General features: G+C 45.7%; 1 protein-coding gene across 3 annotated transcripts in view; it reads right to left on the bottom strand.

Annotated features, from left to right (window-relative positions):
- Nucleotides 1–15,869, bottom strand: part of NSUN2 (NOP2/Sun RNA methyltransferase 2) — a 922,747-nt gene that overhangs the window by 815,516 nt on the left and 91,362 nt on the right. For all 3 annotated transcript variants that reach the window (XM_033929740.1, XM_033929738.1, XM_033929739.1), the window contains exon 2: nt 6,898–7,055. In XM_033929740.1, coding sequence (XP_033785631.1) covers nt 6,898–6,953 — 56 coding nt within the window. In that variant the 5' untranslated portion in view covers nt 6,954–7,055. The remainder of the gene's footprint in view (nt 1–6,897; nt 7,056–15,869) is intronic.

Genomic DNA, 15,869 nt, shown 5'->3' with positions numbered 1-15,869 from the left:
AAGAAGTAGGGAGATTGTGGATGCCTTTCAAGAGGCTATGCTCAGACAAATGGTGACGGAACCCATGAGAGAAAAAGCGACATTGGATCTGGTCCTCACATATGGAGAGAGTATCTCTAATGTTCGAGTGGGTTCTCACCTGGGAAGTAGCGATCATCAAACAGTTTGGTTTGATATAACGGCTAAAGTGGAGAGCGACCGCATGATACTTAAAGTACTAGATTTCAAACATACGGACTTTAATGCAATGGGAGAGTATCTGAAGAAAGAGCTGTTAGGATGGGAGGACATAAGAGAAGTAGAAAGACTGGCTTAAGCTGAAAGGAGCGATAAAAATGGCTACGGACCTTTATGTGAAGAAAATCAATAAAAACAAGAGAAAAAGGAAGCTGATATGGTTCTCCAAATTAGTGGCGGAGAAAATAAAGGTTGGTATTCGTGAAATATAAAAAACCCAAGAAGAGGAGTGCAAAAAGGACTACAGGGTGAATCTGAATGAAGCCAAGAGAGATATGTCTGGCAAAAACACAGGCGGAAGAACAAATGGCTAAGAATGTAAAAAAAGGAGACAAAAATTTTTTCAGATATATTAGTGAAAGGAGGAAGATGAAAAATGGAATTGCTAAACTAAAAGATGCTGGGAACCGATGTGTGGAGAGTGATGAGGAAAAAGCAAATGTGCTAAATAAATACTTCTGTTCTGTGTTCACAGAAGAAAATCCTGGAAAAGGACCGAGATTGTCTGGCAAAGTTACACGAGAAAATGGAGTAGATTCTGTGCCGTTCACGGAGGAGAGTGTTTATGAGCAACTTGAAAAACTGAAGGTGGACAAAGCGATAGGACCAGACAGGATCCATCCCAGGATATTAAGGGAGCTCAGAGAGGTTCTGGCGAGTCCAATTAAAGACTTGTTCAACAAATTTCTGGAGACAGGAGTGATTCCTGGGGATTGGAGGAGAGCGGATGTGGTCCCTATTCATAAAAGTGGTCACAGGGATGAAGCAGGAAACTACAGGCCGGTGAGCCTCACTTCAGTTGTTGGAAAAATAATGGAAGTGTTGCTGAAAGAAAGGATAGTGTACTTCCTTGAATCTAATGGGTTACAGGATCCGAGGGAACATGGCTTTACAAAAGGTAAATCGTGCCAAACGAACCTGATTGAATTTTTTGATTGGGTGACCAGAGAGCTGGATCGAGGACATATGCTAGAAGTAATTTACTTAGATTTCAGCAAAGCTTTTGATACAGTTCCTCATAGGAGGCTGTTGAACAAACTTGAAGGGCTGAAGATAGGACCCAAAGTGGTGAACTGGGTTAGAAACTGGCTGTCGGACAGACACCAGAGGGTGGTGGTTAATGGAAGTCACTCGGAGGAAGGAAAGGCAAGTAAGTAGTGGAGTCCCTCAGGGTTCGGTGCTGGGGCCGATCCTGTTCAATATGTTTGTAAGTGACATTGCAGAAGGGTTAGAAGAAAAAGTGTGCCTTTTTTGCAGATGATACCAAGATTTGTAACAGAGTAGACACCGAAGAGGGAGTGGAAAATATGAAAAAGGATCTGCAATAGTTAGAGGAATGGTCTAATGCCTGGCAACTAAAACTGAATGCAAAGAAATGCAGAGTAATGCATTTGGGAATTAATAATCGGAAGGAACCGTAAATGCTGGGAGGAGAGAAGCTGATATGCACGGACGGGGAGAAGGACCTTGGGGTGATAGTGTCCGAAGATCTAAAGGTGAAAAAACAGTGCGACAAGGCATTAGCTGCTGCCACAAGGATGCTGGGCTGTATAAAGAGAGGCGTAGCCAGTAGAAGGAAGAAGGTGTTGATGTCCCTATCAGTGTTCCCTCTAAGCGGGCGGGTGTTGTGAGCAAACTTTTTTCACTGTGAGCTAAAAATATCGGGCGCCAGCAAGTTATGAGCCAAATAAATATGTTGCTTTCTACCACAGAACTTCCTTACGTTTGTATGGAATCTATCCCCTTTCAACTTTAGAGAGTGCCCTCTCGTTCTCCCTGCCTTAGCTACTAAGTCTATTCCCTTCAGTACCTTGAATGTTTCTATCATGTCCCCTCTCAATCTCCTCTGCTCAAGGGAGAAGAGGCCCAGTTTCTCTAATCTTTCGCTGTACGGCAACTCCTCCAGCCCCTTAACCATTTTAGTTGCTCTTCTCTGGATCCTTTCGAGTAGTACCGTGTCCTTCTTAAAGTACCAGTGCTGGACGCAGTACTCCAGGTGAGGGCGTACCATGGCCCGGTACAGCAGCATGATAACCTTCTCTGTCTCTTCAGTCCAGCATATGCCCCTTCCATTCACTGTCTGTCTTTCCCTGCCATCTCTCCTCCTGCCCCCCCCCCCCCAATTTGGTCTAGCATCCATCATCTTCCTTCTGTTCCCCTCATGGTCTGGCATCTCTATCCTTCCCTCCCCCCCCTGTGGTTTTTAGCATATCTCTCTTCTCATTTCCTCCACTCAGATCTGATCATTCTCTGCTCTCTCTTCCCTTTTCTTCTCTGGTCTTCCTTCTCTATTTTCTGCCTCCATCTAAATTAAATTCTTTCTTACTATTTAGTCCCGTTTCCCTCTTTTCACTGTGTCTACACACAGCTTGTCACCCCTTTCCCTCACCCCTCCATTATCTTACTATTTTCTTCCCCCTTTATTTATCTCCTCCTTCCATCCAGTATGTGTTCTTTCCCCACTTCCATTCAGCATCTGCTCTCCCTTCTCAACTGACATCCATCTGCCTTCTGCTCTCTCTCCCTTCTTCTCACTTCCATCATCTGTCCCCTTCTCTCTCTCTCTCATCTCCTCCATTCCATCATCTGCCCCTTCTCTCTCTCTCTCTCTCTCCCCCCCCCCAACTTCCATCATCTGCCCCCCTTCCCCTCACCTTTGTGGGTCACTTTCTTTCCCCTGAGGGTGGCTCATGTCACAGGGGAAGCTTTGGCCGAGCAGAACCGCTTGATTGACAGTGGAACTTACTTGATTGATGTCGATGCTGGGGCCCGTTGCCGTTTGAAGGAAAAAAAAAAAGGTGGAAAAAAGGAACCTGTAAAGGCGAGAGGAAGGGAAACCTCCAGGACAGCTGCTTTTTGCCCTCCTTCAGCGGCCCAAGAGTTCAGACCAGCAGCGGCAGCTCTGTATGCTTTTAACTTCGGCACAGAGCTGCCCCTAATCAATAGTTTAGCGCGGTTTCATGAGGCAGCCTCGGGGCCTTTGATAGCCGGCCCGCTTCGATGATGCGATGTGGGCCGGCCTAGCAAAGGCCCCGAGGCTGCCTTATGAAACCGCGCTAAACTATTGATTAGGGGCAGCTCTGTGCCGAAGTTAAAAGCATACACAGCTGCCGCTGCTGGTCTGGAGGTGCGGAGACAAGGCAGGAGGCAAACGCGGTGGAAGGCAGGAGTCCCGGCGAAGGCAGGAGTCCCGGCACAGCGACTGCAACAGGAAGTTGCAAGTCAGCTGACGCCGGCCTTTCGTTGCAGCGGGGACCGAATCCTTCGCGGACCGGCAAGATTTTGTTTGCGGACCGGCGGTTGAAGAACTGTGCTCTACACTGTGTGTGCTGTGACGAGAAACTTGTGCGCTGCGAGGTAATATTTTGTGCGCCAGCGCACCCCAGCGCAGCTTAGCGGGAACACTGGCCTATACAGGTCATTGGTAAGGCCCTACTTGGAGTACTGTGTTCAGTTTTGGAGACCGTATCTGGGGAAGGACGTAAGAAAACTTGAAGCGGTCCAGAGAAGGGCGACAAAAATGATAGGAGGCTTGTGCCAGAAGACGTATGAGGAGAGACTGGAAGCCCTGAATATGTATACACTAGAGGAAAGGAGAGACAGGGAAGATATGATTCAGACGTTCAAATATTTGAAGGGTATTAACGCAGAACAAAATCTTTTCCAGTGAAAGGAAAATGGTAAAACCAAAGGACATAATTTGAGGTTGAGGGGTGGTAGATTCAAGAGCAATGTTAGGAAGTTCTACTTTACGGATGCCTGGAATGCGCTCCCGAGAGAGAAGGTGGAGAGTAAAACTGTGACTGAGTTCAAAGAAGCATGGGATGAACACAGAGGATCTAGAATCAGAAAATAATATTAAAAATTGAACTAAGGCCAGTACTGGGCAGACTTGCACGGTCTGTGTCTGTATATGGCCGTTTGGTGGAGGATGGGCTTCATTGGCTGGGAGGGTGTAGATGGGCTGGAGTAGGTTTTAACAGAGATTTCGGCAGTTGGAACCCAAGCACAGTACCAGGTAGAGCTTTGGATTCTTACCTAGAAATAGCTAAGAAGAAAAAAATAGCTAAGAAGAAAAAAAAATTTTAGATTGAATCAGGTTGGGCAGACTAGATGAACCATTCAGGTCTTTATCTGCCGTCATCTATTATATTAAGAACATAAGCAATGCCTCCACTGGGTCAGACCTGAGGTCCATAGTGCCCAGCAGCCCGCTCATGCGGCGGCCCAACAGGTCCAGGACCTGTGCAGTAATCCTCTATCTATACCCCTCTATCCCTTTTTCCAATCCTTTCTTGAATCCCAGTACCCTACTCTACCCTATTACGCCCTCTCGAAGCGCATTCCAGGTGCCAACCACACGTTGGGTAAATAAAAACTTCCTAGCATTCGTTTTGAAACTGTCTCCTTTCAACTTTTCCGAATGCCCTCTTGTTCTCTTATTTTTCGAAAGTTTGAAGAATCTGTCCCTCTCTACTCTCTCTATGCCCTTCATGATCTTGTAAGTCTCTATCATATCCCCTCTAAGTCTCCTCTTCTCCAGGGAAAAAGAGTCCCAGTTTCTCCAATCTCACAGCATATGAAAGGTTTTCCTTACCTTTTATATGTTACTATGTTACATGATATTTGGAGGGTTTTGGTGATTGGCTTTGGGGGGGGGGAAATCGTGGGTGTCTGATTTACTGCCCATTCAGGGGAATCTTCAGCTTTCGCCAGGACAGACTTCTTCTCCCTTTCGGCGTTGGAGCCATTTGGTATTGACAGTACTGGAGCATGTTCTCACTCCTGATGGCACGCTTCCTTCTTGGCGTACTTTTCAACTTCGCGACAGTATTCTGACTACTGATTCTTTTGCATTTTCAATTGAGTCATTATATACACTCTTTGGAGGTGGAAGGTTTACAGTTGGGCTTGGGATGAGAGCCTCTCTGTATCGGCGTTGCATAGAGCTTTGTGCCTTCTTGCTATGGCTCGGTCGTGGGAATCTTTCTGTGCTCATTGGGCTCCAGAGTTGGGTCTACAGCCAACTGATTCAGATATGGGCTATTTTATTAAACGCATCCCGACCCTTTCTGTCTTGGCAGAACTCCGGGAATGCCAATTTCAAGTTCTGCATCGTGCATATCTTACACGGGTTCAATTATATCACTCTGGTTACACTGAGTCGGCGCAGTGCGAGAAGTGTACGGGTGTTCCCAAGTCCTTTTTCCATGCTTTTTGGAGTTGTTCAGTGGTTAGGGCTTTCTGGAAATGAGTGATTCGTTATTTGGAGCTGCTGGGCCGTTCTATACCTTTCACCTAAAAACCCCTTTTTAAAGAACCCCCCACCCCAAATCTCTGATTCAAGCTGTCAGCTAGTACTCACTGAAACACGTGCTGACAGGATAACACTGCAGACAGCTGAAACAGTTCACAGGGAGATCCTCTGACTCAACTTGCTGGAAAGCTGAACCTTGAATCTTCTGACATCCACAGCCTGTCACCTCCGCCACCCTCAGACACAACTGGCAGAAGAACACAATCAGGCCCTGATCCTGGGCCCGCTTCCATGAAACCACGCAGTCTGCGCTCGACCCACTAGTGGACGAACCTGGGATGAGCAAGCTCCCAAAGGAACGGTCCCTGAGCCCTGATCTGACATGCAGGCTGTCCAGAGGGCTTACTGACAAGCAGGGAACCCTCCAGAAGCAGACTTTTCCCCAAGGTCTACAATCTTCTGCAGTTGGAGCTGTCCCTGCAGTGAACCTCTGCAGCATGAGGGCGAAAACCGTGAACACTAAGACTGAAATTACACAAAATAAAGCATGAGCAGAAAAGACAAGCTCCTACAACCTGGCTTGTAGAAAGAAAGACTGATGTTCACAGGAACAGTGATGAGGCAAGAGGGGGAGAGGTTTAAGCCTCTGAAGTTTGAGGCTTTCTACTAAGTCCTTGCAGGTAGACGGAAATAATCCACTGGTCCTAGAATAAATTGTACAAAAAAAAAATCTGTTTTACTCTTTAGGGATCTTGCCAAGTACTGGTGACATGGATTGGCTATTGTTGGTCTCTCAAGCCCAGTATCATGTTTCCTTTGGTCTGGCCCAGTAGGGCAACTCTATATTCTTATAATAATAGCTTTATTTATATCCCCTCAAACCTTTACAGTTCAAGACAGTATACAATAAAAGGTACTGTAAGGACAGCAAGATAACATCAATTAGATTAGGGAAGGGATAGATAGACAGTTATAAGATGGGGTGGCATAGGGTAGGGGGAAGGAGTGTGTAAGATGAGATGGGTGTAGTGCATATTTTGTTTTGATCCTTCTCCCTCTCTTTTTCCCCTCCCTTTTGTTTTGATCCTTCTCCCTCTCTTTTTCATTATACAAATGTATTTCTGCCCTTTTCCATTTTGTATCGGTATGTTAATGTTTGTCTGTGCATTTGATCGTCTGTAATAATAATTGTAATTTGTTTTTAACTTATGCCCTCTTTATTCTTTGTTTTTGTTATGTAAAACCGCTTTGAATTTTGATAAGGCGGTATATCAAATTTTTTAATAAACCTGAAACCTAAATTTGTCGAATTGGTGGCTTTTTAGTGATTTTTTTTTTTTGAAATAAAGGTATGTTAGAGAATTCAGGATTAGTATAGCTCTAACCCTACTGGCTAAGTTTACCTTTTGTATCCAGTTATTCGTATAGTGGCTGGCAGCGGTTTCCGTAATGTTTCCATGAATTGATTCCATTCTCCTTCTGGCACTATTTTCAGCTCCAGATAGTAATGCTCAAACAACTCGTTCTCTTTAACAATCCCAGGATAGCTACCTTTCCAGTCCTAAAAAGTAAAATACAATATTTATCTGTTTTTCAAAGGACAGAAACAAATTAATTGTGGTACATATCTTTTTGTTTAAATTTCACATTAAAAAACCTCACTTCTACTGTTTACAAGTTGTTCACTGAGGATGCTGCTCAAACATACAATCATATAGATCAGTGTGTCTCAAACCTTTTTAGCTCCAGCACACTAAACAGAGAAAATGTTTTTTGCAGAACATTATAATTGAAATTATAAAATTGTAAATCCTACAAAAATTAAATTTGAGTGTTATTTATTTAAAAGTTCTTTAAGCTATGTATGGGTAATTATAACGTTGAAACTAAAGTAGATAAAATAGAATTGCTAATCAATGTGATGGAAGTGCTTATTTCTGAGTGCAAACAAACTCAAAACGTGGCTTGATAGTTGACATAGAAAGACATTTCATCTTCAACCACCTGAAGTTGTTCTCTTTTATTCCCCATTTAATTTCTGTCAAAGCAGAAAGGAGAAATTAGGTTCTTACCTGCTAATTTTCTTTTTGTTAGCCTGTAGACCGGTATAGTTCCTTAAGGATGAGTATTATACCTCACTGCTACCAGCAGGTGAAGACAGATCAAACTTGTATATCAGTATAGCTTCCCCCTAATAATCCAGTCTGCCGAATAGCCAAGCAGAACCTAGGAAAAACCTTAACTAAAAACAGTAAAATACACTCCGAACAAGAGTGCAAAAACAACAAACATCTGTTGGAACATGTGTAGAACTTGATCCTGGAAAATAAACATCCCCACAGCTCACTAGCTAAGCTAGCTGAGCCATCGCCACTGTTCTTAATTCTCTTTGGCCCTAGAAAAATACTAGAACCCGCAGGAAAAATATCAAAATCTGCACACAAGCAAAAACTTGCAATCACCGCACAAAGACAGAAAGGGCGGGGAACTATACTGGTCTACAGGCTAACAAAAAGAAAATTAGCAGATAAGAACTAATTTCTCCTTCTGTATAACCTGGTAGACCGGTATAGGAAGCAGAACATTGCTACTTGTTTCTTTAGAGGAATTTGAAAAATTAAGAGTGAAAAAAAATGAAATGTTGAAAGCATCTTTAAATAGGTGGCTCTTGAGTAGGCCCTTGAAACAGACAAGGTTATTCTCCTCCTTTACGGGAGCTGGAAGGGTATTCCAAAATTGTGGAGCCACCACTGAAAAAATTTCATGCCCTTTTGTTCCTATTATTCAGAGGGAGGGGACTGTAAGCAATTTACAGTCAGACGATCTAAGAATCCGGGATAGCTCATATGGAATAAGATATTTATCAATGAATTGAGGCGATTTGGAATGTATTGTTTTAAATGTTATTAATGAAATTTTATAAGAAATTCTTTGATTGATTGGTAGTCAATGGGCATTCCGAAGTAATGGGGTTACATGGTCATATTTCCTAGTTTTTGTTATTAGTTTGATTGCAGCATTTTGAATTATTTGAAGGCGTCTTATTCCTTTCTGAGTTATTCCTGTGAATAGGCTTTTGCAGTAACCCAGTTTTGAAATGATTAATGAATGAATATATTCAAAGATTTTGGTTCTAGGAATTCTGAGCTTTAAAAAAACAGGATTTAATTACAGAGCTTATGTGATTGTGGAATGTCAATTTTTTATTTTTTTTTAAATCAAAGATAACCCCTAAAATTTTTTTAGAGGCAACACAGTCAAGGGGAGAATTATACAGAAGAATTGTAGCATTTGGTGATATTCCCTCTTTCCAGGGGAAAAACATTGTTTGAGGTTTTGGGGTTTTTTTTTAAATTAAATATTTTATTGAGTTTCAAAAGTATTTAACAGTGCAATATACAGATTTAGAAGTATACAAAAAAAAGAAGTATACAATTTAGAAGTATAAAAAAAAGTATACAATAAAACAAGAAACGCGCATACAACTTAACAATACCCATAAACCATCATTTTATCCCACACACCCCCTTCCATTGAATAAGCAATAAAACGCAACTACATTTACACTTTCTATTAGAGAATGACACGGTGGTTGTTACACGAGGCTAGCTGCGGGTAAACCACCGAAACGGTGATTTTAAAAAAAAATTCACCGCGAGTATGGGGACAAGGCCATTCATCGCCCCGTGGAGCAGTGAATGGTCTTGTCTCCACAGTTAAAGGAGTGAGCACGCACGATGAACGAGCTTGCAGTCTGGCAGCCCCATCTCTCCTGCCGGCCGTGCATCTCCCTCCCTCCCTTTCCCTTACATTCTCTTTGTGGCAATTTCACGTTGTATTGCAGCCAGAGCCTTGAAGTTACGTCGCATGTGGCAGCTGGAAAAGTCTAATCTGACGCAACTTCCCGTTTCCGGTTGCATCAGAGGAGACTTTTCCAGCAGCCAACGTGACGTGACTTCAAGGCTCCGTCTGCGATACAACACAAAATTGCCACAAAGAGAAGGTAAGTGGAAGAGAGAGAGAGGGAGATGCACGGCTGACCGGTGGGAGAGAGCTGCTGGACTGCGCGAAGGGTGCTGGGGGTGGGGGAGAGAGGAGAAGACACTGAAAAATGGGGAAGAGAGTGGGGAGAAGACGCTGGGAAATGGGGGGAGAGTCAGAGGAGAAGCTTCCGCCTACACACGCACGCGACTACACGAACACTCCAGCGGCTTTCAACAAGCTACTCAAACCTTAAAATGCGCAGTGAAGGTAAGGGGAGGGAGGGAGGGAGATGCACGGACCTCGTGAGGGGTGCCAACGGGCAGTGAGGTGGCAAGAAGGAAGGGTGGATGCTGCGAGGACGGGGCGGTGAAGGGGACGGCGAGGATGGTGGTCCGGTGACAAGTCAGTGACGGGGACAGATTTTTTTTTCCCCCATGTCGTTCTCTACTTTCTTTATCCATCCCTTATTTAAAACAATAAAGTAATCCCTTCCTCCTCCCACCCAGGATTTAAACAGAATTAAACCAAATTAAAAACAAAAATCAATTATACTGCAGTAATAAAAGATGTCAACGGGCCCCAAACCAATTTAAATAACTTACTATGCCCCATCAAATCAGCATTCATTTTTTCATTCCTATAAGTGGAGCAGAAATTAATCCACCAAAAAGCAATGTTACTTACCGTAACAGTTGCTATCCAGGGACAGCAGGCAGCTATTCTCACTAATGGGTGACGTGATTCAACGGAGACCCGATGCGGACACCTCACAAGCATTTTTGCTTGAAGAAACTCGAAGTTTCGAGTCACCCGCATCGCGCATACTCGAGTGCCTTCCCGCCCAGACCAGGGCGCATCTCCTCAGTTCAGATAGCTAGCAGAGAAGCCAACCATGGGGCGGTGGGTGGGACGTGAGAATAGCTGCCTGCTATCCCTGGATAACAACTGTTACGGTAAGTAACATTGCTTTATCCCAGGACAATCAGGCAGGTATTATCACTAATGGGTGACCTCCAAGCTAACCCTAGTGGGATGGTGGGAGAGTTGGCAATTTAGGAGAACAAATTTTGCAATACTGTTTGGCCAAACTGTCCATCCCATCTGGACAGTATCCAGACAATAAATAAGAAGTAAAGGTGTGAACCAAGGACCAAGTGGCAGCCTTACAAATCACCTCAATCGGGGTCGATCTGAGGAAGGCTATAGAAGCTGCCATTGCTCTGACCTTATGGGCTGTGACTTTACTGGGAAGGGGTAATCCAGCCTGGGCATAGCAGAAAAAGATACAAGCCGCCGTCCAGTTGGAGATGGTACGCTTAGAGATAGGACGTCCCAACTTGTTTGGATCAAAGGAGATGAAAAGTTGAGGAGCAGTTCTGTGTGGCATTCCAGGTAGAAAGCCAAGGCACGTTTACAGTCCAGAGTATGAAGAGCTGATTCTCCAGGATGAGAATGAGGCTTTGGAAAAAACACTGGGAGAACAATGGATTGATTCAGATGGAATTTCAAGACCACTTTGGGAAGGAATTTTGGATGAGTTCAAAGGACCACCTTGTCATTGTGGAACACTGTGAAAGGTGGATCCGCAACCACTGCTTGAAGCTCACTAATTCGACAAGCAGAAGTGAGGCCAATGAGAAACACCACTTTCCTACTGAGATACTTCAGATGAGCCTTGTGAAGAGGTTAAAATGGAAGTTTCATAAGCTGAGAAATAACCACACTGAGGTCCCAAACCACTGGAGGCGGTTTGAAGGGAGGGTAGACATGGAAGAGTCCTTTCATGAATCTGGAAACCACCGGATGAGCAGAGAGCGGTTTCCCTTGAAGAGGCTGATGGAAAGCAGCAATTGCACTAAGATGGACTCGTATTGATGTAGACTTGAGACCAGAATGAGAAAGGTGCAAAAGGTAATCCAAACTGAAGACTCATGATCAGTGTTCCCGCTAAGCTGCGCTGGCGTGCGCTGGCGCACAAAATATTAGGTCGCAGCGCACAAGTTTCTCGTCACAGCGCAGGACCGGCAAGATTGACTCATTTGAACTTCTGCAAGATCAGCATCGGAAGCGTGCGCTGGGCCGGAGAGATCTTGGGGAGCCTCCGACAGTGGCTTTCTCCCCTCTCTGCAGCTCTCCTTTACTTCCCAGCGCAGCGATTCACGAAGGCAGCCTCGGGGCTTTTGCTGAGTCGCGGCTGCCTCTGATGATGCAACTTCCTCTTTCCTCAGAGGCGGCGCGACACAACAAAGGACCCGAGGCTGCCTTCGTGAATCGCTGCGCTGGGAAGTAAGAAGAGCTGCTGGGAGGGGAGAAAACCACTATCAGTCTGGGAAGCTGCTGGGCAGGGGAAAAAAGGGACAGCTGCTACTGGAAAGGGAGAAGGAGAGATGCTTCTGGGAGGGGAGGAGGGAAAGGAATCTGGGAAGCTGCTGGGCTAGGAAAAAAAGGGACAGCTGCTACTGGAGAGGGAGAAGGAGACGGAGAGATGCTTCTGGGAGGGGAGGAGGGAAAGGAATCTGGGAAGCTGCTGGGCAAGGAAAAAAAAGGGACAGCTGCTACTGGAGAGGGAGACGGAGAGATGCTGCTGGGAGGGGAGGAAGGGAAGAGAGTTACTGCTGGATGGAGGGTATATTTGTCTATTTTTGTATGCTATAAAAACCAAATACAGAGAGAGACTGAGAGCTGTTGACGAAGAGCTACGTGTGTGTCTTTCTTCCATTCCAGCCAGAATATCAGCTTTGTGTTCAGCCAAACAGGCCCAGGTTTCGCACTGAATAAAGTATTTTATAATTTTTATAATTTTTATTTCATAATAAAGTAATTATAAAATACTTTCTTTGTGTTTATTTGATTCCTATTCAAGAGAATTACTTTATATATAGTCAATATAGGCAGAGAGTTAAATTTTTTAACATTTTCTAATGGTGGTGTGCCTCGTGATTTTTTTCATGAAACAAGTGTGCCTTTGCCCAAAAAAGGTTGAAAAACACTGGTCTAGAAATTGAAAGCATCAAACGTATTGTCTTCTGGACTGTTTTTAATTTACAGTTTACACATATGGATGTAACAGACATAACTACATTTGTTGTAAAACATTTATTAAGATATCATTTCATCCCTACAATTTCTGTGTTCTTAAAAATATTATTTAACGTTATTTAATTTAGCGTGTAGGCCTAAAATTCCTTTGAATACCTCGTCCTCATGTATCAGCAACTTTGACAACATATTTATTTGGCTCATAACTTGCTGGCGCCCGATATTTTTAGCTCACAGTGAAAAAAGTTTGCTCACAACACCCGCCCGCTTAGAGGGAACACTGCTCATGATGATGAGAAAAACACCAAGCAGAAAATCGAGTCCACTTTTGGTGGTAGCATTGTCTAGTAGCAGGCTTCCTTGAAGCTTCCAGGACGTCTCTCACAGGTTGAGAAAACCTGAGAGGGGTTAAGTTGAGAGGAACCAAGCTGTCAGGTGTTGAGACTGCAGGTTGGGATGAAGTAGAGATCCCTGATGCTGTGTAAGCAGCGATGGAAACACTGGTAGAAGGTATGGCTCCCTGCAGCTGAGCTGAAGTAGAAGGGAGTACCAAGGTTGTCTGGGCCACCGTGGAGCGATCAGGATCATGGTGGCATGGTCTGACTTGAGTTTGACTAGAGTCTTCTGGTTGAGAATAAATGGAGGAAACGCATATAGAAAGAGATTTGTCCAATCCAGGAGAAAAGCATCTGCCTCGAAGCGGTGAGGAGTGTAGATCCTGGAGCAGAACTGAGGCAGTTTGAAGTTGTGGGGGGCTGCAAAGAGGTCGATCTGAGGAGTTCCCCACTGAGAAAAGATGTGATGGAGGGGCGTTGAGTGGAGGGTCCACTCGTGAGGTTGCAATAGACGACTCAAGTTGTCCGCCAAGGCATTGTCCTCTCCCTGAATGTAGACAGCTTTGAGGAAGATGCTGTTGCGAGTCGCCCAGTCCCAAACCTTCAGAGCTTCCTGGCAGAGGGAGGCTGATCCCGTGTCCCCCTGCTTGTTGACATAATACATGGTGACTTGGTTGTCCGTGCGAATGAGGACCACATTGTCCTGAAGCAGCTGCTGGAAAGCGTTGAGGGCATTGAAAATCGCTCTGAGTTCCAGGAGATTGATGTGGTGCTGGCGGTCCGTGCTGGTCCAATAACCCTGAGTGCGGAGGCCGTCCAGATGAGCCCCCCAGGCATAAGTGGACGAGTCGGTCGTGAGGACTTTCTGGTGGTGGGGGGGCATTTGGAACAACAAACCTCTGGATAGATTGGAGGATAGCATCCACCAGCGAAGAGACTGTTGCAGAGCAGGAGTGACCTGAATGTGTCGGGACAGAGGATCAGATATCTGCGTCCACTGAGATGCCAGGGTCCACTGTGGAATCCTGAGGTGAAGTCTGGCAAAAGGAGTCACTTGAACTGTAGAGGCCATGTGGCCCAGCAGGACCATCATGTGTCTCGCCGAGATGGACGGGCGAGAGGACACCAGGTGGCAAAGATGGAGGAGAGCTTCCAGACGTTCAGGAGGGAGGAACGCTCTGAGTTGGGTAATATCCAGAACAGCTCTGATGAAGGGAAGAGTCTGGGAAGGTTGTAGATGGCATTTCGGGAAGTTTATCTTGAACCCCAGATGTTATAGTAGCCAAATCGTCTTCTGGGTTGCGAGGACGACTCCCTGAGACGTAGAATCCTTGATGAGCCAGTCGTCCAGATAGGGGAACACCTGGAGGCCGTGGTTCCTGAGCGCTGCGGCCACCACTATCAGGCACTTGGTGAAGACTCTGGGTGACGAGACTAGGCCGAAGGGAAGCACTCGGTATTAAAGATGAAGATGTCCCACCCTGAATCTAAGGTATTGACGTGAGGCCGGATGAATGGGAATGTGGGTGTAGGCCTCTTTGAGATCAAGAGAGCATAACCAGTCGTTCTGCTTAAGGAAGGGATACAGAGACGCCAGGGTCAACATGCGAAACTTTTCTTTGACCAGAAACTCGTTGAGGGCCACGAGATCCAAAATGGGGGGCAGATCTTTTTCGGCACAAGCAAGTACCGGGAGTAAAAACCCTTGCTCTGTTGGGCCAAAGGGACTGGCTTGATGGCCCCCAGCTGTAGTAGGGCCTGAGCTTCCTGAAGAAGGGTGGTCTGGGACAAGTTGGAAGGATACTCTCTTGGAGGATGTTCCGGGGGAACTTGATGGAATTGCAGGGAGTATCCCTCCATGACGATGGAGAGGACCCAGAGGTCGAAAGTAATCGTCATCCATCGATGGTGAAAGTGATGGAGATGACCTCCAATCGGTGGTAAACTTGAAAATGGCAGAATGACAGAGGTTATGCCCTCTTTGAGACAGTCAAAAGGGCTGAGGAGCCTTAGGGACAGCAGACGAATGTGGCTTCTGCTGTTGCTTTTGAGGATGCGGTCTCTTAACAGGCTGACGGATGGGCGGGGCCTGTTTTGGTGGGTAATGCTGCTGGTAGATTAACGGTGGGCGTGATGGACAAGGAGGAGCAGGCTTGGGCTTCGGACACAGGATGGACTGGAAAGACTTTTCGTGGTCCGAGAGCTTCTTGGTAACCGCCTCGATGGATTTGTCGAAGAGGTCGGTACTGGCGCATGGCACATTGGCAAGCCTGTCCTGGAGATTGGGGTCCATGTCTTTGTCCTAAGCCACGCCAGCCGGCGCATACCCACCGCGCAAGCTGTGGCCCGAGCCGAGAGCTCGAAGGCATCATAGGAGAACTGCATCAATTGAAGCCTGAGCTGAGACAATGAAGCCAGAACCTCCTGGTATTCAAACTGTCCAGATAGGGCATGAACTTCTGGAGTATAGACAGGAAGAATTCAAAGTATGTGATAAAATGGAAGTTGTAATTCAGAACTCTGGAAGTCATCATGGAGTTCTGATAAATTCTCCTGTCAAATCGGTCCATGGTCTTACCCTCCCTACCAGGTAGAACGGCAGCGCAGACCTGGGAGGGGTGAGACCGCTTCAGTGAAGACTCCACCAACAGGGATTGATGGGAGAGTTGGGAGCAATCGAACCCTTTGTGGTGCACCGTGCGGTACCTGGCATCCAATTTTCCCGTCAAAGCGGTGATGGAGTAAGGTGTTTCGAGGCACCACACAAAGGTGTGGTGAGTGTAGAACAAGGCCGAGACACCGAACACAGCATTGATGAGGGTCTGTTAGCGAAATTGCGCGCTGGCACTTGGTACACTTTTTAAAACCGGTGATAGGTCGGGACATAGGCCGGAAAAGCTCCGCCACAAGATCGATGCCGCGGGGCTGCAGCCACGTGGCCTGCCCGGTCGAACGGATGGAAATTTTTTTTTTTGAAAACAATAAAGAACGACGAAAATCAGCGATTAAGAGAAAAA

The sequence above is a fragment of the Geotrypetes seraphini genome, chromosome 2 (assembly GCF_902459505.1).
Source record: "Geotrypetes seraphini chromosome 2, aGeoSer1.1, whole genome shotgun sequence".
In the NCBI taxonomy this organism is placed as follows: Eukaryota; Metazoa; Chordata; class Amphibia; order Gymnophiona; family Dermophiidae; genus Geotrypetes; species Geotrypetes seraphini.
This window is presented reverse-complemented; position numbering and strand designations above follow the sequence as displayed.